Genomic DNA, 18,486 nt, shown 5'->3' with positions numbered 1-18,486 from the left:
CTATATAGTCGATAGACGTAGAGCAATTACTTGAATAAATATAAGCAAAAGAGCAACTCGAATCAACCAAATTTCATGAACTATAAGAAAGAACAACAAATATTATCTAAAATAAACATATTTTCCACACAATCATATGACATCTCGTTATCATGTACGAGAATATGTATTACAGGAACTCCAACATCCTGTGAAAGAGAAACCTTATATAATTCAGTGATCGTATTCCCGACTTTGCCGCTCCTGTACCAAAATTTGGACTCAATCGACTTGAATTTCGCCTCCAAAGTCACTTACCTCAGCTGTTCTGACAGCATTTGATGGGCCAACATCAAAGGCATCAGCAATACTGATGGGATCAATCGACTACTGCCCCGAATTCCCCAGTAATCGTTCAACTGCAGCGTGGATATTTCCTGCAGTAGCAATCAGTGCTCGTATGTTCTCCTGTCTGTCAATGAATCCCATTTCTTGTAGCTGTGTAAGCTGTGTAGAATACAGTTCTTCCGGCGGTACTGTCCAAGGGAATGCATTAAGTGGAAAGTAGATGAAAATAAAAGGACAGTAAAAAAAAGCATTACCCTTGCCATTTCATAAAAGTTTCAAAATTATTCTTAGAATACCGCATTACCCTTGACCTTTCACAAAAGTTTCAAAATTACTCTAAGAATACAAATCCTATTAGAATGTTAGGATGAAAATTAAGATTATAGTCCATATGATCCTCAAATGGATATTGGGACTGAACACTACCACACCAGTTAAAGGTCCCAATTTCCATCCAAAATTCTAATAAATTTGTGCTCCAAGATTAATTTTCAAAACATGAAAGGTCGAGAATAATATTTTGATTTCTGAAAGAATAGGAGAATTTTTGCAACGAACAGTAAAGTTTAAGGATGTCTTTTGTAATTTAGTCAAAAATAAAACTACGGAAGATACAAGGCAAAAGGCAAGAGATTCAACCATCGGATCGGTTGGGCATGGCTAGGCTACCAGCACCAAGTCCACCAAACATGTTCATCAACATCTCCAACCCCGCATTGTTCGCAGCTCCTATCATTAAGAGAATAGTATTAAACCAAAACAAGAACGCTAGTTTGTTCACCCACCCCCCACAAATAAAGAGACACAATGCCTACTTAGAGGTTCATCATTATGTGCATCGTGGTAAGAGTAACTCAAATTAAACTAAATAAATAAAATATATATATATATACATATATATATCTTCCACTAGTACACCACTGTTGTCTCCAAGTCACCCCTAAACATCAAAAGCCACCAATCAATTTGTGTTTCACGTGATGAAGCTTCTGGCGTGTATATATATCAGATTCATCGCTTAAAGAGAGACTTAAAATTTTGAGCAATTCAGCATATTCAAAACGTACTATGAAGAATACACAGAATAATCCTCATAAACTGCCTATCGTAATGGTATTACAACATCAATACTTGTAAACCTATTTATAGAGTAGATTACCTGTGCTTCCACCGGTCTGACCTTGGTTTCTACAAAAAGAAAGAATAAGAAGATAAGTATTTGCAAGAACTATGGACAAATAAAAAAACAGTTAAGTGTACCAAATATCAGAGATTCCAAGAATCCAATCATTATACAGGATAATACCATACGATAATTCCAGTCAGGAAAGCTAATGAAATGAACATCAATTGAGCAAAGAAATTCTTTCAAATTGGTGAAGTTTCCAAATCCGAGAGCAACTTATTGTGGTTATCATCCTCTTTATGAATAAAGGGGAGTTTGAGGTACTGCAGTCAGAGTTCAATAAGCAATCAATTATATTGCCAAACAGATTCTCATGTTCATGCCTGATCACTTGCTATGCATACATATATGAGCTATATCAATAAGCAAGTTCTGCAAATTATAGAATGTTATGACCTACAAAGATTTTATACTGATGATTAAACAGAAATAGCTGATCAAAACTATAACGGCCTAGATCCACCGCTAGCAGATATTGTCCTCTTTGGGCTTTCCTTTTTGGGCTTCCCCTCAAGGCTTTAAACCGCATTTGCTAAGGGAAGGTTTTCACACCCTTATAAATGGTGGTTTGCTCTCCTCCCCAACCAATGTGAGACATCACAAAAATGCATCGAAGATAGTGTTTAGGTTTGCGGGATATCTCACCTCCCCTTTTTTGTAAACCTCCCTTTAATAATGAAAGGTATGTTTCTTATCACCAAAAATAAGGAAGAAAAAGCAATCAAAGGAAGTGGCTCAACCCAGGCCAACTAGCATACAATAGAAAAGTCAGCTATCGGGGCAAAAAACAAGTGTTTGTGAAGTCATGCTGGATGGTAAGACATATTTTCAAAATGTTCTTAACCTTCGTTGAAGGATTCTCAAGAATGAGATTCTTAGCTATAGAACCTACTAGTTAAGCTTATAGCACCTTTGGATAGAAGTTTCACGATAAACTACAAATTTCCAAAGAAATGTATTACTTTTATGTAGTTCTTTTGAAGAAAACAGAAATTTTCATGGATTAAATGAAACATTACATATAGAAAAATGAAAGATCCTCAATACCACTAAATTCATGAAGCAAAATCCTATCAACTAGTCAACTTCATGACCTAATAAAACAGCCCACGACATCACTAACAAAAGACTGACCAAAAGCTAATACAAACCTCTACGACTACATCACCAAAGAAATACAAAACTCTTATTTTAAACACAATTACTGGTTTTTTCCTTCTTATGACAATTGATTAAATCTAATTATTTGGCAGTCATAGCAAGTGGATTTTAAGATAAAAAGGGTCAATTATTAACAAAAAATAATGATAGTTAAAGAAAAGAATCGGGGAGATCAAATAATAAGCTTTTCAAAATCATTATTATTTGTCTTCTTTTGTTACGTGTACAAAAGTCACTTAAAGGAAAATCCAATTCATGTTGTTAAAGGAAAATCTGATTCATATATAGTTTCCCTATGATTGAAGAAATTTTTTTGACTCACCAAGTCCTTGTGTGAGTTACCGTTGTTTCATTAAAGAACAATACATAGAAAACAAGAAAAGCTTAAACTCTTCTAACAAAATTTTCCAAGGCTTTACTAATTATAAACGATCCTGATTTGAATCTACTGCATATTTTTTGACACTTTCCAAATGTGAAACAACCAGTTCAATCATGAAGGCTGCATTACTATCAAGCATTAACCACTGTGGCTATCGTTTTTTCTGGTATTCTTAGAAGGTGAATTGGAATGTTATCACTTATCACGACACAGACTAACAAGAATTGAAAATTCCTTTCACATTCTTGTAGCATTCACACTGAGTTATTTAGATGGTTCAACTATCAAAAAAAAACTATTTTAAGAATAGGATTTAAATTCTTATTAATAATTAATGTTTTTAGACTATCATCACCAAATATGCAATGTAATCAACCAATTAAATCCGCTCACCTGGAAAAAATCTAACAATTAAAAAAGTTCATCTAAATTGTTAAGACCATTTTAAAAAGACGACAAAGAGGTCAAAATTCATAACAAGATTTTCATATAAGAATTCTTTCCCAGTAGACCCAATCTACATTTCCGTGTACAAATGAAAAAATTACTGCAACTTTTTTTTCAACGTTTATTTTATAATAAACAAGAAAACTTCCGTTTGAACCATAAAAAGTACTGAAAGGGGACCAATAACCTAGCAAGCACCCTTGAAGTGGCGTTGATGTTCATTTTAGTTCAGCATTAAAACTTTTAAATGCATCTTGAAGAAGGCATGTTTGGCCCATCACAAGGACTATAATTACAATAGAAGATATGCTTATAAAGAATAACTAAGAACTTGATTCAACTCAATTAAGCAGAGGACATATCAATCATCAATATCAACATAACTCCATGCCTAGCAAAAATATTAGGATAAAACCTAGGTCCTGGCAAGGCTGCTTAAACAATCTACAAATGAGGTTTTTTACTAGATTACTTACAGGGTGGGCTGGCGACCAAGCTGTGACAGAAGTTGTTGCTGCAACGTAAACATTTGCTGCAAAAAGACCCGGGAGAAAGAAAATAAATCAGAAAATCCATGTACGGAATATTGAGGTTATAGGAATCAAAGGATGAGGTTGGATTGAGGGAATATAAATAGACAGAGGATATTGAAATGGCATCACAAGAATCTATTCCATTTACCTGCATTGTCTCGGGGGAGGTCAACTGACGTAGAAATTCAGGATTCTGCATCATCTCTCTGAGCTGAGGATTGGAATCTAGCAAGCCGCGCAATTGAGGGTTGAGACCAAGAATCTGACGGGAGATATTGTAAGAAAACATAGAATATCCACATCATCTTTAAATTCTAATGAAATACCAAATGAGTACCTGGTTCACATATTGAGGGTTTGACATAACACTTTGCATCATCTGTGAAATAGCTGGGTTTTGCATCAACTGATTCAAACCAGTGGCATCTGGTGTTGCACCCAACATGCCCTCAAGATTTGGAAGGCCAAGCCCAGCTAAACCAGTGGGAGCTTGAGCACTAACATTTGGAGTGGGATTCGACCTTGTAGAGTTAGTTTGGGTACCGCCAGCTGCTGAATAACTGCTGTTAAAAATCTTCATGCTCTAGAACTAAGATATGGAAGAAAATTTGATACATGGAAAACTTAGATTCTAAAGCAGTTAGCGAAGTGTCAGAAAAATTCGCAGCAATCTCACAAGAATGTGGAACAATGGCAATAACTGAAATTCATAGTAATAAAAACGTATTGGAAATATGATATAAACTAAATCCAAATAAAGTAGTGCTTACTGCTAGCAGGGGACCATGGGTTTGGAAGTGGGTTTGTATTTGGAGAAGGAGAACCATTAGTCGTATCATTAGTAGTAGTAGATAAATTGGATGTTGCATTATTGGTCACACCCCCACCCGTCCCCAAAAGTGCGGCGAAGGGGTTTGAGCCATCATTTCCAGCAGTTCCAGACATAGTTGTTGCGTTTAGAAATGGCTCTTGAACAGTTTCATACATGCGCCTAAGCATATTAAAACCTTCAGGGGAAGACTCAATGTTGCTCATTGCTCTATCAGTATTCCGCATCATCTCCCGCATAAGCTCGGGATTTCTTGCAGTTTCAAGTGTCTGCCGAAGAGTACTGGGATCATTGAGAATGTGTGCGAGCTCAGGATTACGATCCATTATCTCACGCATTTGAGGATTGTTCATGATCAAGTTCCTCATGATATCTGGATTATTCATGATGTTTTGTATGGCAGGCATGTTCATTATTTCTCTCATTATGTTTGGATCGCGGGTCAGCTGCTGCTGCACCTGTTCAAAATCGGGAAGGCCAGCCCCAAACAAGCCACCAGTGGCACCAAGCCCATCGAAACCAAGTTCAGGAAATAGGGAAGCTTCCAAACCAAGTCCTGCCCCGAGAGCTCCACCTTCATTTGGTCCAACACTTCTTGCGTTACTCGAAGAAGTGTTCGGACCGCCAGCATTGGGCGCAGTAGCAGGATTGGTCGGCGGGGCAGCAGGTGCCGATCCACGAACCAAATGAACGGTGTGATCTGCCTCTAACCCTAACAGAAAGAACATCATACGAACAATTACGAAGGAGAAAGAAGGGACTTCGAACAACACATCAAGAACCTGACATCCCGATAATGAGAGAACAATTTTTAAAATAAAAATCAATGCAAACAACAACAAAATCAGAAAGAAAGTGAAAAAAAGAGAAAGAATGAGAGGCCAGATTTGTGAAGCATCCAGAATTCAATGCAGAAAACAAAGAACTAATCCAATAGAAACACACCGTAGCTTTGTAGGGTTTGATCGTCTTTCAAAATCCGACCCTTGTAAATGAGGCGCTGCTGATCGGGCGGAACCTCGCTCTGTTCGGCAAGAATCGATTTAAAGGATCCAACGGTAGAATCAAGGTTAACAAGAACAGAAAACTTGGAACCATTGGAGCATCGAATGTTGACGTTGACTTTGATTCCATCGATAGAGGTCGTATAGGGAGCAGCGGACACAGCTCCATCGCCAACAGCCATGGTGTTATCCCTCCCGGGCGCGGGAGGTTGGTCACCGGCGGAAGTGAAAGAGGAATGAGTGGAAATTAGAAACCCTAGCTCCAAAATCTACGTTGAATTGATGGCAGCAGCTGATCTCTCAATCGTGGAACGGAACCAATTGCCACCAAACTCAAATCTTTTGGTCACATTAATAATTTCAAGAAACCCAACAAAAAAAATATATATATATTTCTTTGTTTTGAGAAAAAATTAAAGAAAATTTGACCAACGGTTTCTCTCCCATAATAATAATAATAATAATAATAATAATAATAATAATAATAGAATTATGCATCAAATTTACTAATTATATCACCAACTTTTGTAACTCTATATAAATAATTTCATCAAAATTATTAACCTATGTTTTGTATAAAATTATTAGATTAAGAAATATTTAATTTATTTTCTAAATTTATTAATTAAGAATATTAATATTATACATATGTGACTTCTTCTCCTTCGGAGACATGAACTCTTACCTTCTCACTGTGGGTGTACATGGGTCCAATTGAGGAAATTTTTTTGGATCAACCTTACCAATCCAACCACCCAAACCAAGTTCGGTTGTTCGAAAAAAATTAATATTTTAATTACCATTATTAAAAAATGTATTTAAAAATGAGTAAAATAGATTAATAAAGAAAATCTTTCGTAATCCAACTATTTAAATGACATTTAAGTAAACAACAAATGAATTACAATTATTTATTTTTTTTTAATCAAGAAAAAATGTATAAAATAACTTATTTTATTTTAGAATAATAAAACAATTTGTTTTTTTTGGAAGATCTCGCTATTAAAAGAAAAATATGTATTTAATTTTTTGAAGATAAGGTTTACATTTCAAAGTTGATCGCTTCTTTTTGTCCCACTCGCGTGGGCCCCACCGCCCACAGATCAGCTTAATTAATTATTGAGACTTTAAACTTTTTAATTAAAATTTCAATTTAGTCCTTCTAATTGGTTTAATTATAATTTAGCCCTCAAAACTTCACTTTTACTTCATTGTTGTGTTAATTAAAAATATATTCCTGACTAAATTGAAACCTTAATTTAAATCTTATTTTCATTATTTAATATTTATGGTCTTATTTTTTATTGAGAAATATCTGTTTTTAATCTGATTATTTATTATAGATGTGGGGGTTTTTTTTTTTTATTTCCACGTAATTTGGGCTAAGAATGACAGCTCATCTCCTAATTTATTTATCCAATAAGGAGGTTGTTATCAAATGACAACCATAATATTTATTTATAAAAGAATAGTCCATAAAATTAAAATAAAATGAAATTTCTATATTCATAAAAGAATTTTTTATAATTTAATAAAAAAACATTAGTTTAATATATTGTTAATGTGATTATTTATTTTAAATTTTATGTTTAATAGGTTGAAATATATTTTTTTGAAAAAATAATTAATTTTATATTTAATAAATTAAAGATTAAATTTATAATTTAAATACGTATGAGATATAAATTTGATGATTTACGAAACCATCCTTAACGTCAAGGGCTTATTAAAGACGTAGGGGTAAAGGTGTAATTTGGATGAAAGACGTAGGGGTAAAGGTGTAATTTGAGCATTTTAACTGAGCGAAAAGAAAGAGTAACTTAGAGCGAAATTTATGAGGGGGGAGAGAGGTTGGATCTAGGGAGGGAAAGATGCTGCCGAATATTCTTGTGTGACAAAAATCTTTGCCCCCACGTCCGCGCCATTCGCCTCTTCCGCCCAATGATCTGGAGTCCCTTTTAATCCTCTCCCGATCATCTTTATTTCTTCATTTATTTTCCAAATCTCATCCTCCAATTCCGTTCTCCACCAAAATCCCTTCACTCCCTCCTTATCCCTAACCATCCTCTCAACGCTACTCGCTTTTTCCTTCTGATTCTACTTGGAATTCTTCTCATATGGCCGCTCAGGTTCAGCCTCCTCCGCCGGAGCAAAACCAACTCGAAAACCTCGACGTCTTCAAGATTAAAGGCAGAGACAAACAAGGCCGCCGGATTCTCCGCATTACCGGAAAGTTCTTTCCAGGTTCCCTCTCTCTCTCTCTCTTTCTCTCATTCTTTATCGGTGAAATTAATTTTTTGTCGTTTCTTTTGACCATTGAGTTTGAATGTGCTCAAGAAACATCTGTATGTTTTCCTTACCATGATCTGTTTCTGTTTTCTTGCTCTTTTCATAGATGAAATTAAATTTCTCTCGTTGTCATCCGCGCGAACTGTACATTTGAATGTGCTCAAGAAGAATATGAAATTTTCCTTAATTTGCTCTGATTCGATTTTCTTGCTCTGGTCTGCTTTTTTTTTTTTTTTAAATTGAATTTTCACAGTGAAGCATATATAGATTTGCCTTGCTATGCTCTGATTCGGTTTTCTTGCTCTGTTCTGTTTCTGTTTTCTTGTTCTTGACTGTGCTTAAGAAGTATCTGCATATTTGCACTGCTGTGCTCTGATTAAATTTCTAGCTGTTTTGAGCGATGAGATTGATGTTTTCTTTTTTTGAAAATCAGCACGGATTGTGAGTTTGGATGTGGTGAAGAAGCATCTGGAGGAGAAGATCTTCCCTAGGCTTAAGAACAAGCGTTTTACGATCTTGTACTTTCACACCGACGTTCAAAGGAGCCAAAATTTCCCCGGAATCGCCGCCCTCCGATCAATCTATGAAGCAATTCCGGCCACCGTCAAGGCTAATCTCGAGGCCGTGTACTTCGTTCACCCAGACCTCCAGGCCAGGCTCTTCCTCGCCACACTCGGCCGCATTTTCTTCACTAGCGAGTATATTTTCTAACCCTTCTTCTTCAATCAATTTCAGGTTTTCCCTATATTCTTATTCCCAATATTTTCCTTTTTGAATCCTAGAAAATAATGTAATTTTTATGAATTTTTCTGTATTTTTCTAAATTAAGAAAAACACTGATAATATACTATAAAAGCACTTTTTAATTTATTTCAAATATCTTAATTTATTAGATCCAATAACAAATATACTCTGAATTTTGAATTTAGTTTTATTGTGGTCCTCCATCTTTTTTTTTTTTTTTTCTAATATGTAATTGCATTTTTAAAATTTATAAATGTATTAGAAATAAAATTGAAAAGTTTAATTAAATATTTACCTTTTTTTTTTAATGCACTCAAAGACATTATTTTATACACCTTACCCAATAAAGGGATAATGATAAAAAATAAAATTAAAATATTAAAAAGGAAAAGTAGGAATAATTTTATGATGTTTTGTTGATAATATTACGTTATGGTTCATAATGAGAGGGAATGTTTGGATGTGGTAGGATGTATGGGAAGATAAAGTACGTGAGTAGAATTGATCTGCTGTGGGAGCACGTACGGAGGAACGAGATCGAGGTTCCAGAGTTCATATACGATCACGATGAAGATCTTGAGTACCGTCCGATGATGGACTATGGTCTGGAGAGTGACCATCCTAGGGTTTACGGTGCACCCTCAATTGATTCGCACGTGTACTCGATGAGGTGCATTTCCTAGATTCCTTTCTTCTTTGTTTTAAAGAAAGGGTGGCCTTTGTTTAAATGAGTTTGTGTTTGGATCTTGTTTAGCCCACATTCTTTTTTCATTTTGGATGCCCAAGACCAAGACATGCTTGTTTATATTTGCTTTTTTTTCCTTTTCTTTTATTTTCTCTTGAAAAATGTGGTTGTATTAGAAAAAAAAAACCCTGGTGCTTAACTGTATATATTCCTTTTTGATATTTATTATGTTTTTTAATCCACATTTTTATTTTAAAACCTATAATAAAAGTTTGCATAATCGGATCCAACCTAGTTACATTTCAAGACCTCCGTTCAAAAGGCAAAACAAATTTATCTACCCAACTTATAAATGCAAGACAATAAATTTGCAATGGTTCCTATATTATAAGAACAGTCATGGATGAGTTTAAGATACACTTTTAATGACCATTTAGTCCCTAAAACTAGGTGGAGCGTTACCAAGATGCTCTTAAAAGGAAGTAACTTAAGTGATATTTAAGCCCAAAATGAATACAAACACGACAATCACGCAGTATTTTAAAAAGAATATATGAATACAATTATTACGATTTTGATTTGTGACAAACGTTCGAAATTGCTAGCCTAATTATCAATAAGTAAATCTTTCGAGTTTCACTGTCAAAAGTAGGTACTAGAAATTAATTTTGGAAAACAATTTATTTTTATGTTTATTTTTTTAGTTTTGGAAAACAAATTAATTTTGAAATTATATTAAAAATAAAAATTAGGGATAATTAGAAAAAAGTATTTACTTAGAATAATGGATATAGTACAAAAAACCAAAATCCAATGACCGGGCTACCCTTCAAAATTTGGATGCCTTCGGAACCTTGGAAGAGGGGTAAAATTGAAAATTCCTCTTATTGAGAAATCAAATTCAAGAGACATGCTCTGGCTCTGATCATCTGCCGGAAAATCCCTTTCAATCCGTTCTCAAACCCTTCCATGCCCATTTCTAATCCCTCTAAGCTTCTTCGCGCCGATTGCAGATTATCGGCGTCGACGCCATTTCCGAGAGTGTCTATTGCGGCATCCACATCGTCCAATTCATTGCTGATTTGGTTGTTTTCTTCGCTCGCTACCGTTCCCCTTCGCATCAGAACTTTCGAGACTAATGCCCACCGGTTTGGCTTCGATTTGGCTGATTGAATCGCGACGAACGACAAGAGGGATGCGAAGATGGAAATGGTAACGAAACAGGATTCTTTTAGAGCTCGAATCACGGCGTAGAGATGGAGATCTTGATTCATCAGCTGACTTGATCCGATTTTCTCGTCCATTTGCTTGGTTGATGATATCAATTTCAGTGCCTCCTTTTTCATCTTCTTTCTCAGGTGAGTGTAATTAGCGATGGCGTTTCTGATGCTCAAATCTCCCTTTCTTCTACGAAGGGCGGATTGCAGAGCTTGAGCTTGTTCCTGTATTTGCAATATCATCTCTCTCGTTTTGCCGCAGGTGTCTAAAAGCTTTATGAATCCTTCGACCAATTCGTCCACCCATTCCCGGTTCTGGTGGCTCGATAAAACCTGTTTGGTGGAAGCCATGTGGAGAAGCTCGTCCATACAAGCGTATAAATCGTCCAGTCCCTGCAGGCCATGGCAGATTGACTTGGAGGTTGAAGGAGACGAGTTCTCCAATGCCTTCAGCTTGCTCAGCTGCTCTTCGATTCTGAGAGTGGTGGGATGGGATCTGGAGGGTAGACTGATTGATCGTAAATGGTAACGAGCAGCCATTGTTGGTTGCTTTAGAAAGCTTAACTTTGAGAAATCTGCTGAGTTTGATGATGTTAAACTCTATGAATCTGTTTATATATGGGGGCACATTGCAGGGAAGATAAGAGGGAGGAGACAGCGAGCGTTGGTTTCAATGAATGCAACTTGGAAGCAGGGAAATGGCCGGCGGGAGTGTCCTTTTCTTGCTCTAAAAGCCGAGAAAGGTCAGCTCATTTCTTGCTTTGAATTGTCTCCTTGTTTGGAATATAAAATTCAGGCTGCACAAATCTCACGTTTAGGAGCAAGTGCAATGCATATGCTGAAGCTTTTTTTATACTAAAATGAAAAGGAAACAGAAATTTAATGTTAAATTTTGTTTTCTCTCTCTCCAATCTTGTCGTGGGGCAAAGGATTGGCACCGTGTTTCATATAGCCATGACAAGTGCTGATAGATTCTTCTTACAAATGGCATGTGGTTTTTGGTTCATTTATTTGACGAGTATGATTAGTTTGATCTAGATTATAATTATTAGTGAATTGGCAAGGACTGAAATAATTGTTCATGCAACTTAGAAGGGAAAATGAAATACTTACAAATGGAGGATCAAAATATAATATTTTTAAGCTTAAAACATCCCAATAAATATAGAAATTTGTGGTGGAAATAGGATTTCAATCATAGTTAAAGAAAAGAACACTTTTGAGTGTTGTTTGGATTTTCAAGAGTTCACCTGACATGAAATGAAAATTTGGAATTAAGTTATTTGTTAGTAAATAAAGAAGATGATTTCCCACATTGTAGATAGCTGGATACAACCAGAAGGCAATGATGTTTAATTTCTTTGCATCAGATTGCGCGAAAAAAGATGGAAGGGGAGAATCTTGGAGGCAAAAAAACAGAACATCAAAAAGGAGGCCACGTACATCGCAGAACACTGAACATGTCCATTGCAAACAAGGCTCTCATGGATCTAACATGTGATTGTACCGTTCAAAAGGTACGCATTACAGAAACAATTAACAATCCTTTTTTGAAGTAACATCAAATTAGGAGATACTTTATATATTTTCATTGAAGGAAAGGACTAAAGGAAACTCCCGAAAGACTGAGTATCAAAAAGAGTTATTATTGAGTCTAGTTGTGCCTGTGAACCGAACCATATGTTTCATTAGGTAGCCAAAAACTTTACCCCAAATTCCGGGGGATTCTTCTAAAGTCGTCCTGCACATGCCCCCTCTATCTTCCAGGATGGCTTGACATCTATCTATCAAACATCAAGATTAAAGCACTCCTAAATCCACTCTAGTCTCGACCTTTCATGTGTTGTGGTTTGGTGATTGCAATTGCTAGCGTAAGCAATGTTCAAGTGTCTGTATTACTACACGTGTGCTGTGTCGGCATCCTTGTAATTCTACTCCCCAATTACTCTCCATCTCCATCGCCCTACAAGTCTCTTCTCTTCTCGTTTACATGGGTTTTCTTTTCCAATGAAAAGGAGTATTTAATAGCTTTTGCACGGCAAGCTCCATCCACTCGATCATGTCATTAGATGATATGTTATTTCATTTCATTGATTCTATAAGAAATATTTATATTATAATTTAATCAATCCCTAGAATAATAGACCCACCTTTTTGCACACCATAAGATTGGATATATATAAGGGCTTTAGCTCGAGGGAGAAGAGGTCCTAGGTCTAGTTGTGATTGCCATTGAGCTTTTTCTCATTGGAGGAGGCGGCTATAGCTTCATTCTCATAATTAGAAAAATATAAACATTATTGAAAATTATAAGTATCAAAGGAATCATAATCTCTAAATTACTATCTACTTTTGCCTTCCGACATTTCTTACAACTTCTTACGAATCATTCTTCATTAGAAGGGCTGTTGACCTACATAGTCCAAGTTGTCCCCATATTGGATATTCAATATGTCACAATACCTTTTGTAGAAACCAATCCTATTTGCCGCTCGATCATCGGTACCATCAACACATTCACTAACATTGATTAAGTTGATGGTTAGACCATAGCCAGGCAATCTTTTAGCTGATACATCTTCATCGGATGGTACCCAATTACCCGTCATAACATCATGACACGATGGTTTGTTTCCTTGAGGAGTCATCCAAAACCACAAGGCAGTCTTGAATGATATGGTTGGATTGGTAGCCACTAGATCAGGATTGTTTATCAGGTCCACCCCTATTGCCCTTCCAGCAGCCCCATAGTTGAAGTTACTAATCAACCAAAAGCCATCTTTCAATGATACAAATCTAAATATTTGGTTAAAACTAGAATTTCATTGAACTTACTAGGTGATTTGGAAGGGACCTCGGCCATAATATTGCTTGCCAGATGCACAAGGCCAGTTGGGAGAAGGAGTACAAGAAGCATCTTTGATGGTTGAATCAATATAGCAATAGCCCCATGCATATGGCCCATCCGGTGCACTTGCCCATCCTCCTATAAAAACATTCCATTTGTTTTAACTTAACATTAACGATGAAAGCCTATTAAACACATTTAAAAATTAATAAATCAAACAAATACAAGCATATAAGTTAATCATTAAAATTAATATGTCTTAATCATGTCAGGGGTGATTTAGATTTAAGAAAGTGTTATTGTATTTTTTTAAGATTTAGAGAATTGTTTTAAGTTATAAGTTATAATTAGTTAGTATCGGTCATTATAAGACTTGTTTTTAAGACTATAAATAGTCATTAATGTTATTACTCTAGTATCACATTCTGAAATGGTAAATAATAGAATTTCTATATTAGGTTTGCAAATTCTTTTGTTTAGAACTTGCATGTTAGAGTCATCTAAATAGTATTGATCAAATCTGTGGAGTGATTTGAATCGCCTTTTCTATTCTCGATCTTGATCATCAAGGTAATTTATTTTAAAACTTTCTCTTGAGTTGATTCCATATCAAAATATTTCCACGAACAATCCGGTGAAATTTGACCAATTGAGCCAAAAACTTTGTATAATTAAGATTGTTTAACTCTGTTGTCATCAGGGATTATATGAAGATACGTTTATGAGAGCACCTAATTTAGGGTTTCGTGAGATGATTAACCTGTGGTCTCGTGAATGATTATAAGAGAAAATAGTCAGTAAATTAGAAGTGAATGATTAACCTGTGGTCTCGTGAGATGTTTGAGCGAGGAAAGCGGCGACCTCCCTCTTCCTGATGTTGAGATTCCCGGTGGTGCCAAAGCCGACGAACGCCGACGCCGCAACCGCAAAAGCCTCGTAGCTATAAAATCCATTGCTCTTGCAATTCCGGTCGTTTCGATGTTGTAGCATTTCGTCAAAATCGGAGGAGCTAATTACGCTGCCGATTTCGCCGATAGGGCTTCCAAATGTTAGATCAGAACCACATCGCCTCACAAATCCGGATCCGCAGAATCCCGACCCGGCGCTGCAGAGGCCTTTTGGACACATCGCGTTCTCTGGTTCTCCTCCACCGCCGCCGCCGCACGGCTGCGCCCATGACGTCGCCGATGCGAAGAGAACGAAGGTTAGAGCTACAAAAGAACGGTAGATTTTTCTCATCGAGCGGCGCTCCGCGATTTGTCTGTTGACTTATCCGATAACAATGATGCCGGTTTCGTTTCGAAGTAATGGGAAAAATGAAAGGAAACATTGACACGCACCGTTTGAAAAAGGTACCGATATTGAAATTTTTTAAGGAAAACATCCATTTTTACCATGAAATTGATGAAGTTTATCAACTTTTTGTCTTATTTTCCTTTTTATCTCATCCATATGAAAATTAGAAACGGATTTGAGATCGAATTTAAAGGGAAAGATGGAATAGGAAAAGAAAAATTAATGTTGTTGAGTTGAGTCTTAACTTCCTGTACGGAAAAGAGGTTAAGGTTTAGAAGAAAGAACCAAACAGTTTAGAGTCCAAGGAGCGAAACCGAATTGACTTGACTAGGTGATCTCAGCCGAAGAATACAGGATAAAGAGAGTAGTTTAGTCGAAATACCAACGAAAATTAGAAGTTAGAAAGTCTTTCAAAGTTTAAGAGATTAAAACTAATTCGTAAAGACCCACTTCTAGACATGATTAGACTCCGACACTATTATTTCAACATTCAATCAAGATAGAATTAATTAAAATATATAATACCGCTCACGATACCTTTGTCTTTCCCTTGCCCTTATGCGAAAGCCACTTACTTTGGCTACCAATTAAAACAACACAAATTCTTAATGCCTATCGAGAGATCTTTTATTCGACCTATCATCATTTCTAAAGAAATAAAGTTAGTTCATCGTGGAAATTCAAGTCATTTCCATCGACTATCCTTTCTTCTTTTATTTTTTTTCCATGTGCATTTGAATTGGTCATTTATTATTTAATCGACATCTCACATCATAATTAAATAAAATGTCGATATTTTTTTATTAAAAAAAAATAAAATTTAAAGACCAAATAAACCAAATTATCCAAACTTTTTATTCCTTCCACATTTCACATCACTTAAAATTCTTGCCCATGCCTTTGGGAAATGGAAATAAGATTTTAGAGGTACTAATTTCAACCAATGAAATTATGCCACGTGTCAATCTCTAATCACACCCCAATATGCATTATTTTAAGTGTGAAAGGAGAAGGTAGATGAGTTTTTCCTTCCAACCCATTAAATTTTCTCAGGTCTTTTGTATTTGACACAGTCGTACTTCCGTTCGGCACGTAACAAATGACTTGACTTTACTTATAAACGTGACATTTTTCAGCTTTTAAGTAAAGTTAGTCGATGGTCGAGATATACTTAACGTATAAGAAAAGAAACTAACTTATTCTTCACACTACTTAATACGTTAAATAAATTCAATATCAATACGGTAAAAGACTAGCTGGGAGTCAAGCAAAGACGATTAAGAACGAGGATATATTTAAAATATGAGAAAAGAACCATTTATTCTTCACCGTTCTTGAACTTACGTAACATTCGAAGTCAAGTCTTTGTAAACATTTATGATAGGGATAGACTTTTAACATGAAGAAAAAGAAAGGGTTGTTTTTCACACTTTTTTATTCAATCGCTTTACCTTTAGGTTCACACCAAACGATATATTATCTTTTTTCCTCTTTTTAAATTATTTATCTCAACAAAAATAAATAAACTATCTAAAATGAACTAATATATAATAAAATTTTGGTTCGTAATTAGGAACGAATGAAAAATATAATTTATTTATATGAAATTCTATTCTCAAATATCTTAAATAAAATTAATTCGAATATTATTAAAATTAAAATTATCTTAAAAATAAACTAAAATCAATAATCTAATAAATAAAAAATAAATACTTTAGGAAATTTAGGGTCTCCATAGTGATGTATATCCACATTAGTGTAAGTGACAAGATTTACACTCAAATTAATATAATGAAAAAGGTCCAAAGTCTTAGACTTTTTGACTTTTAATTTTACTTTCCAAATTATTATTATTATTATTATTATTATTAAATACCAAAATTAAAGAAAAAAAAGATCCATGGAAGATAAAATAATTTAAATATTATTATTAAAATTTATTCCTTATTATTTAAAAAAATTTCAATGATCACTATATATATATATATATAAAAGATTTCTTCTATAGAAAATATAGTGATGGCCTTATATGGAAGTATTAGAAAATTTCTCAGAAATTGACCAAATTTTAAATTATATTTTTCTTGGAAAAAAGGAAGCATTTATTGGTCATGATAATCTAAAATTCATCTAGTTTACCAAGTCATGGAGCTAGTAAACATACCTCGATTCGTATAAAATTATGTATCAACGAATTAAAAAATTGAAAAAAAAGAATCTAATTATTTTTTTAAAGTTAATTAATACGTAAATAAGTCGAAGCATCATATGGAGCAATTTTTTAAACTGAGAGACAGGCTTGGGTAGATTAGACAATAGATCTAAACTAAGCAAAGAAACAAAGAGGAAGTGAGAATCGAGGGTAGAATGAGGCTCGAAAGACTAAATAGAGAAATTGTGCAACAAGTCCTTGTTACTGATCGTGATCGAAACCCGAAGGACCAAATGATTGAACAACCGGGAGTACAAGTCCTTGCTACAGATGTTGCGAAAATCAGGGAGGGAGCGAGAATTAGGGTCGGACCGAACGTTGTAGGGCACCCAGCAACGTCAACGTCATATGGTCAATTTCCGTATTAAATGAGGAATGTAGGTATAAAATATGAACAAAAATGAGAATGGTAGGAAAAAACTCAAGTTGAGGAAATGATAATGTATTCCATCATCATCCAACTTCCCATTTTCAATTCCTTCCTTCCTCTTCTTTAATGGCGGATGACTCACAATCCTTAATCTTCCAAACAAACAAACATTATAAATTAACCCTTCTCCCCCTCCACATTCGTCCATCTTCATCTTCTTCTTCCTCTCATCTCCTCTGCTTGCTTTTAATGGACCCCTTTTTTCCCTCTCCTGCAAATTTTGTCCCCCTGTCTCCGCTCGCCTTTTTCAAGAGAGCCGCCGCCGTCTACGGCGGCCGCCCCTCGGTCATTTACGGCTCTCGCGTGTTCACTTGGTCGGAGACTTATGGCCGCTGTCTCCACCTTGCTTCCGCTTTGGTTCATCACTTCCACATCTCTCCCGGTGATGTGGTACCCTCTCTTTTTTTTCTCTGTTTCCATTTTAATTAATTATTTTTACAATTTATATAATTTTAATTATCATCTTTCAATGGAAATTAATTAAAAAAAAGTTTTAAATTATCGTTTTTCGATTCTATTCCAATATTTTAAAATTTTTAAGCTATTTTTTATTTATGATATCCTTGAAAATTAAAATAAATACTTTCGTCTAAATTTTTAAAAAATAATACTTTTTTTAGATAATATAAGAAAATGTCAATATTATAAATTTAAAATGTTATTATTGGAAATTAATTAAAAATATTTAAAATATTGATGACATTTTTTTGTTTGAATTGCAAAATAAAACGACTTTTTATTTTTATTTTTTTAGATGCTTAAAAGTTATTATTATTATATATTTTTGACTTATTAATAACTAAAGAGAATTGAAAACGTTGACTTAATTTGATTCATTCATAAAAATTATTTTAATATCAAGTGGATTTTATAAAAAAAAAAAAAAAAAAAAAAAA

The 18,486-nt window shown here is 34.8% G+C and overlaps 5 protein-coding genes across 8 annotated transcripts in view; 2 read left to right on the top strand and 3 right to left on the bottom strand.

Annotated features, from left to right (window-relative positions):
* Nucleotides 1-43: 43 nt before the first annotated feature.
* On the bottom strand, nt 44-6,236 carry LOC111500197 (ubiquitin domain-containing protein DSK2a-like). 4 transcript variants are annotated; one of them, XM_023151852.1, is made up of 8 exons: nt 5,811-6,231; nt 4,807-5,577; nt 4,374-4,588; nt 4,185-4,298; nt 3,980-4,035; nt 1,487-1,515; nt 967-1,056; nt 44-515 (listed from the first exon to the last, which is right to left on the bottom strand). In XM_023151852.1, the coding sequence occupies exons 1-8, from the start codon at nt 6,049-6,051 to the stop codon at nt 367-369; spliced, it is 1,665 nt and encodes a 554-aa protein (XP_023007620.1). In that variant the 5' UTR covers nt 6,052-6,231; the 3' UTR covers nt 44-366. The 4 variants fall into 4 exon arrangements, 3 of the variants coding, with proteins under 3 accessions (XP_023007620.1, XP_023007621.1, XP_023007622.1); XM_023151853.1 differs by having other exon boundaries at nt 4,374-4,585; nt 5,811-6,230; XR_002721052.1 differs by having other exon boundaries at nt 505-564; nt 903-1,056; nt 5,811-6,234.
* Nucleotides 6,237-7,811: 1,575 nt separating this feature from the next.
* LOC111500201 (ganglioside-induced differentiation-associated protein 2-like) lies at nt 7,812-9,773 on the top strand. The gene is made up of 3 exons (XM_023151858.1): nt 7,812-8,113; nt 8,592-8,856; nt 9,372-9,773. Exons 1-3 carry the CDS (start codon nt 7,987-7,989, stop codon nt 9,583-9,585), a joined length of 606 nt encoding a protein of 201 aa, XP_023007626.1. The 5' UTR covers nt 7,812-7,986; the 3' UTR covers nt 9,586-9,773.
* A 622-nt stretch (nt 9,774-10,395) lies between these two features.
* Nucleotides 10,396-11,545, bottom strand: LOC111500192. Its single transcript, XM_023151845.1, has one exon. It carries the CDS (start codon nt 11,342-11,344, stop codon nt 10,472-10,474), a length of 873 nt encoding a protein of 290 aa, XP_023007613.1. The 5' UTR covers nt 11,345-11,545; the 3' UTR covers nt 10,396-10,471.
* A 1,540-nt stretch (nt 11,546-13,085) lies between these two features.
* Nucleotides 13,086-15,063, bottom strand: LOC111500198 (basic endochitinase C-like). Its single transcript, XM_023151855.1, has 3 exons — nt 14,474-15,063; nt 13,640-13,790; nt 13,086-13,564 (listed from the first exon to the last, which is right to left on the bottom strand). The coding sequence occupies exons 1-3, from the start codon at nt 14,889-14,891 to the stop codon at nt 13,201-13,203; spliced, it is 933 nt and encodes a 310-aa protein (XP_023007623.1). The 5' UTR covers nt 14,892-15,063; the 3' UTR covers nt 13,086-13,200.
* A 2,526-nt stretch (nt 15,064-17,589) lies between these two features.
* The window catches only part of LOC111500216 (probable acyl-activating enzyme 1, peroxisomal), a 2,644-nt gene continuing 1,747 nt past the window's right edge, over nt 17,590-18,486 (top strand). The window contains exon 1 of the mRNA XM_023151882.1: nt 17,590-17,980. Coding sequence (XP_023007650.1) covers nt 17,657-17,980 — 324 coding nt within the window. The 5' untranslated portion in view covers nt 17,590-17,656. The remainder of the gene's footprint in view (nt 17,981-18,486) is intronic.

Source organism: Cucurbita maxima, unplaced genomic scaffold (genome assembly GCF_002738345.1).
Source record: "Cucurbita maxima cultivar Rimu unplaced genomic scaffold, Cmax_1.0 Cma_Scf00028, whole genome shotgun sequence".
Taxonomy (NCBI): Eukaryota; Viridiplantae; Streptophyta; class Magnoliopsida; order Cucurbitales; family Cucurbitaceae; genus Cucurbita; species Cucurbita maxima.
This window is presented reverse-complemented; position numbering and strand designations above follow the sequence as displayed.

Bases quoted from the DNA above. Each gene is read 5' to 3' on its own strand.
- LOC111500197 (XM_023151852.1), bottom strand. From the start codon at position 6,051: ATGGCTGTTGGCGATGGAGCTGTGTCCGCTGCTCCCTATACGACCTCT. The intron at 4,589-4,806 runs GTAAGCACTACT...GCAGTTATTCAG, and splicing joins CCCATGGTCCCCTGCTAGCA to CAGCTGGCGGTACCCAAACT. The intron at 4,036-4,184 runs GTAAATGGAATA...GTCTTTTTGCAG, and splicing joins CCTCCCCCGAGACAATGCAG to CAAATGTTTACGTTGCAGCA.
- LOC111500201 (XM_023151858.1), top strand. From the start codon at position 7,987: ATGGCCGCTCAGGTTCAGCCTCCTCCGCCGGAGCAAAACCAACTCGAA. The intron at 8,114-8,591 runs GTTCCCTCTCTC...TTTGAAAATCAG, and splicing joins TACCGGAAAGTTCTTTCCAG to CACGGATTGTGAGTTTGGAT. The intron at 8,857-9,371 runs GTATATTTTCTA...TGGATGTGGTAG, and splicing joins CGCATTTTCTTCACTAGCGA to GATGTATGGGAAGATAAAGT.
- LOC111500192 (XM_023151845.1), bottom strand. From the start codon at position 11,344: ATGGCTGCTCGTTACCATTTACGATCAATCAGTCTACCCTCCAGATCC.
- LOC111500198 (XM_023151855.1), bottom strand. From the start codon at position 14,891: ATGAGAAAAATCTACCGTTCTTTTGTAGCTCTAACCTTCGTTCTCTTC. The intron at 13,791-14,473 runs GTTAATCATTCA...ATGTTTTTATAG, and splicing joins AACATCTCACGAGACCACAG to GAGGATGGGCAAGTGCACCG. The intron at 13,565-13,639 runs GTAAGTTCAATG...TTGGTTGATTAG, and splicing joins GGTCCCTTCCAAATCACCTA to TAACTTCAACTATGGGGCTG.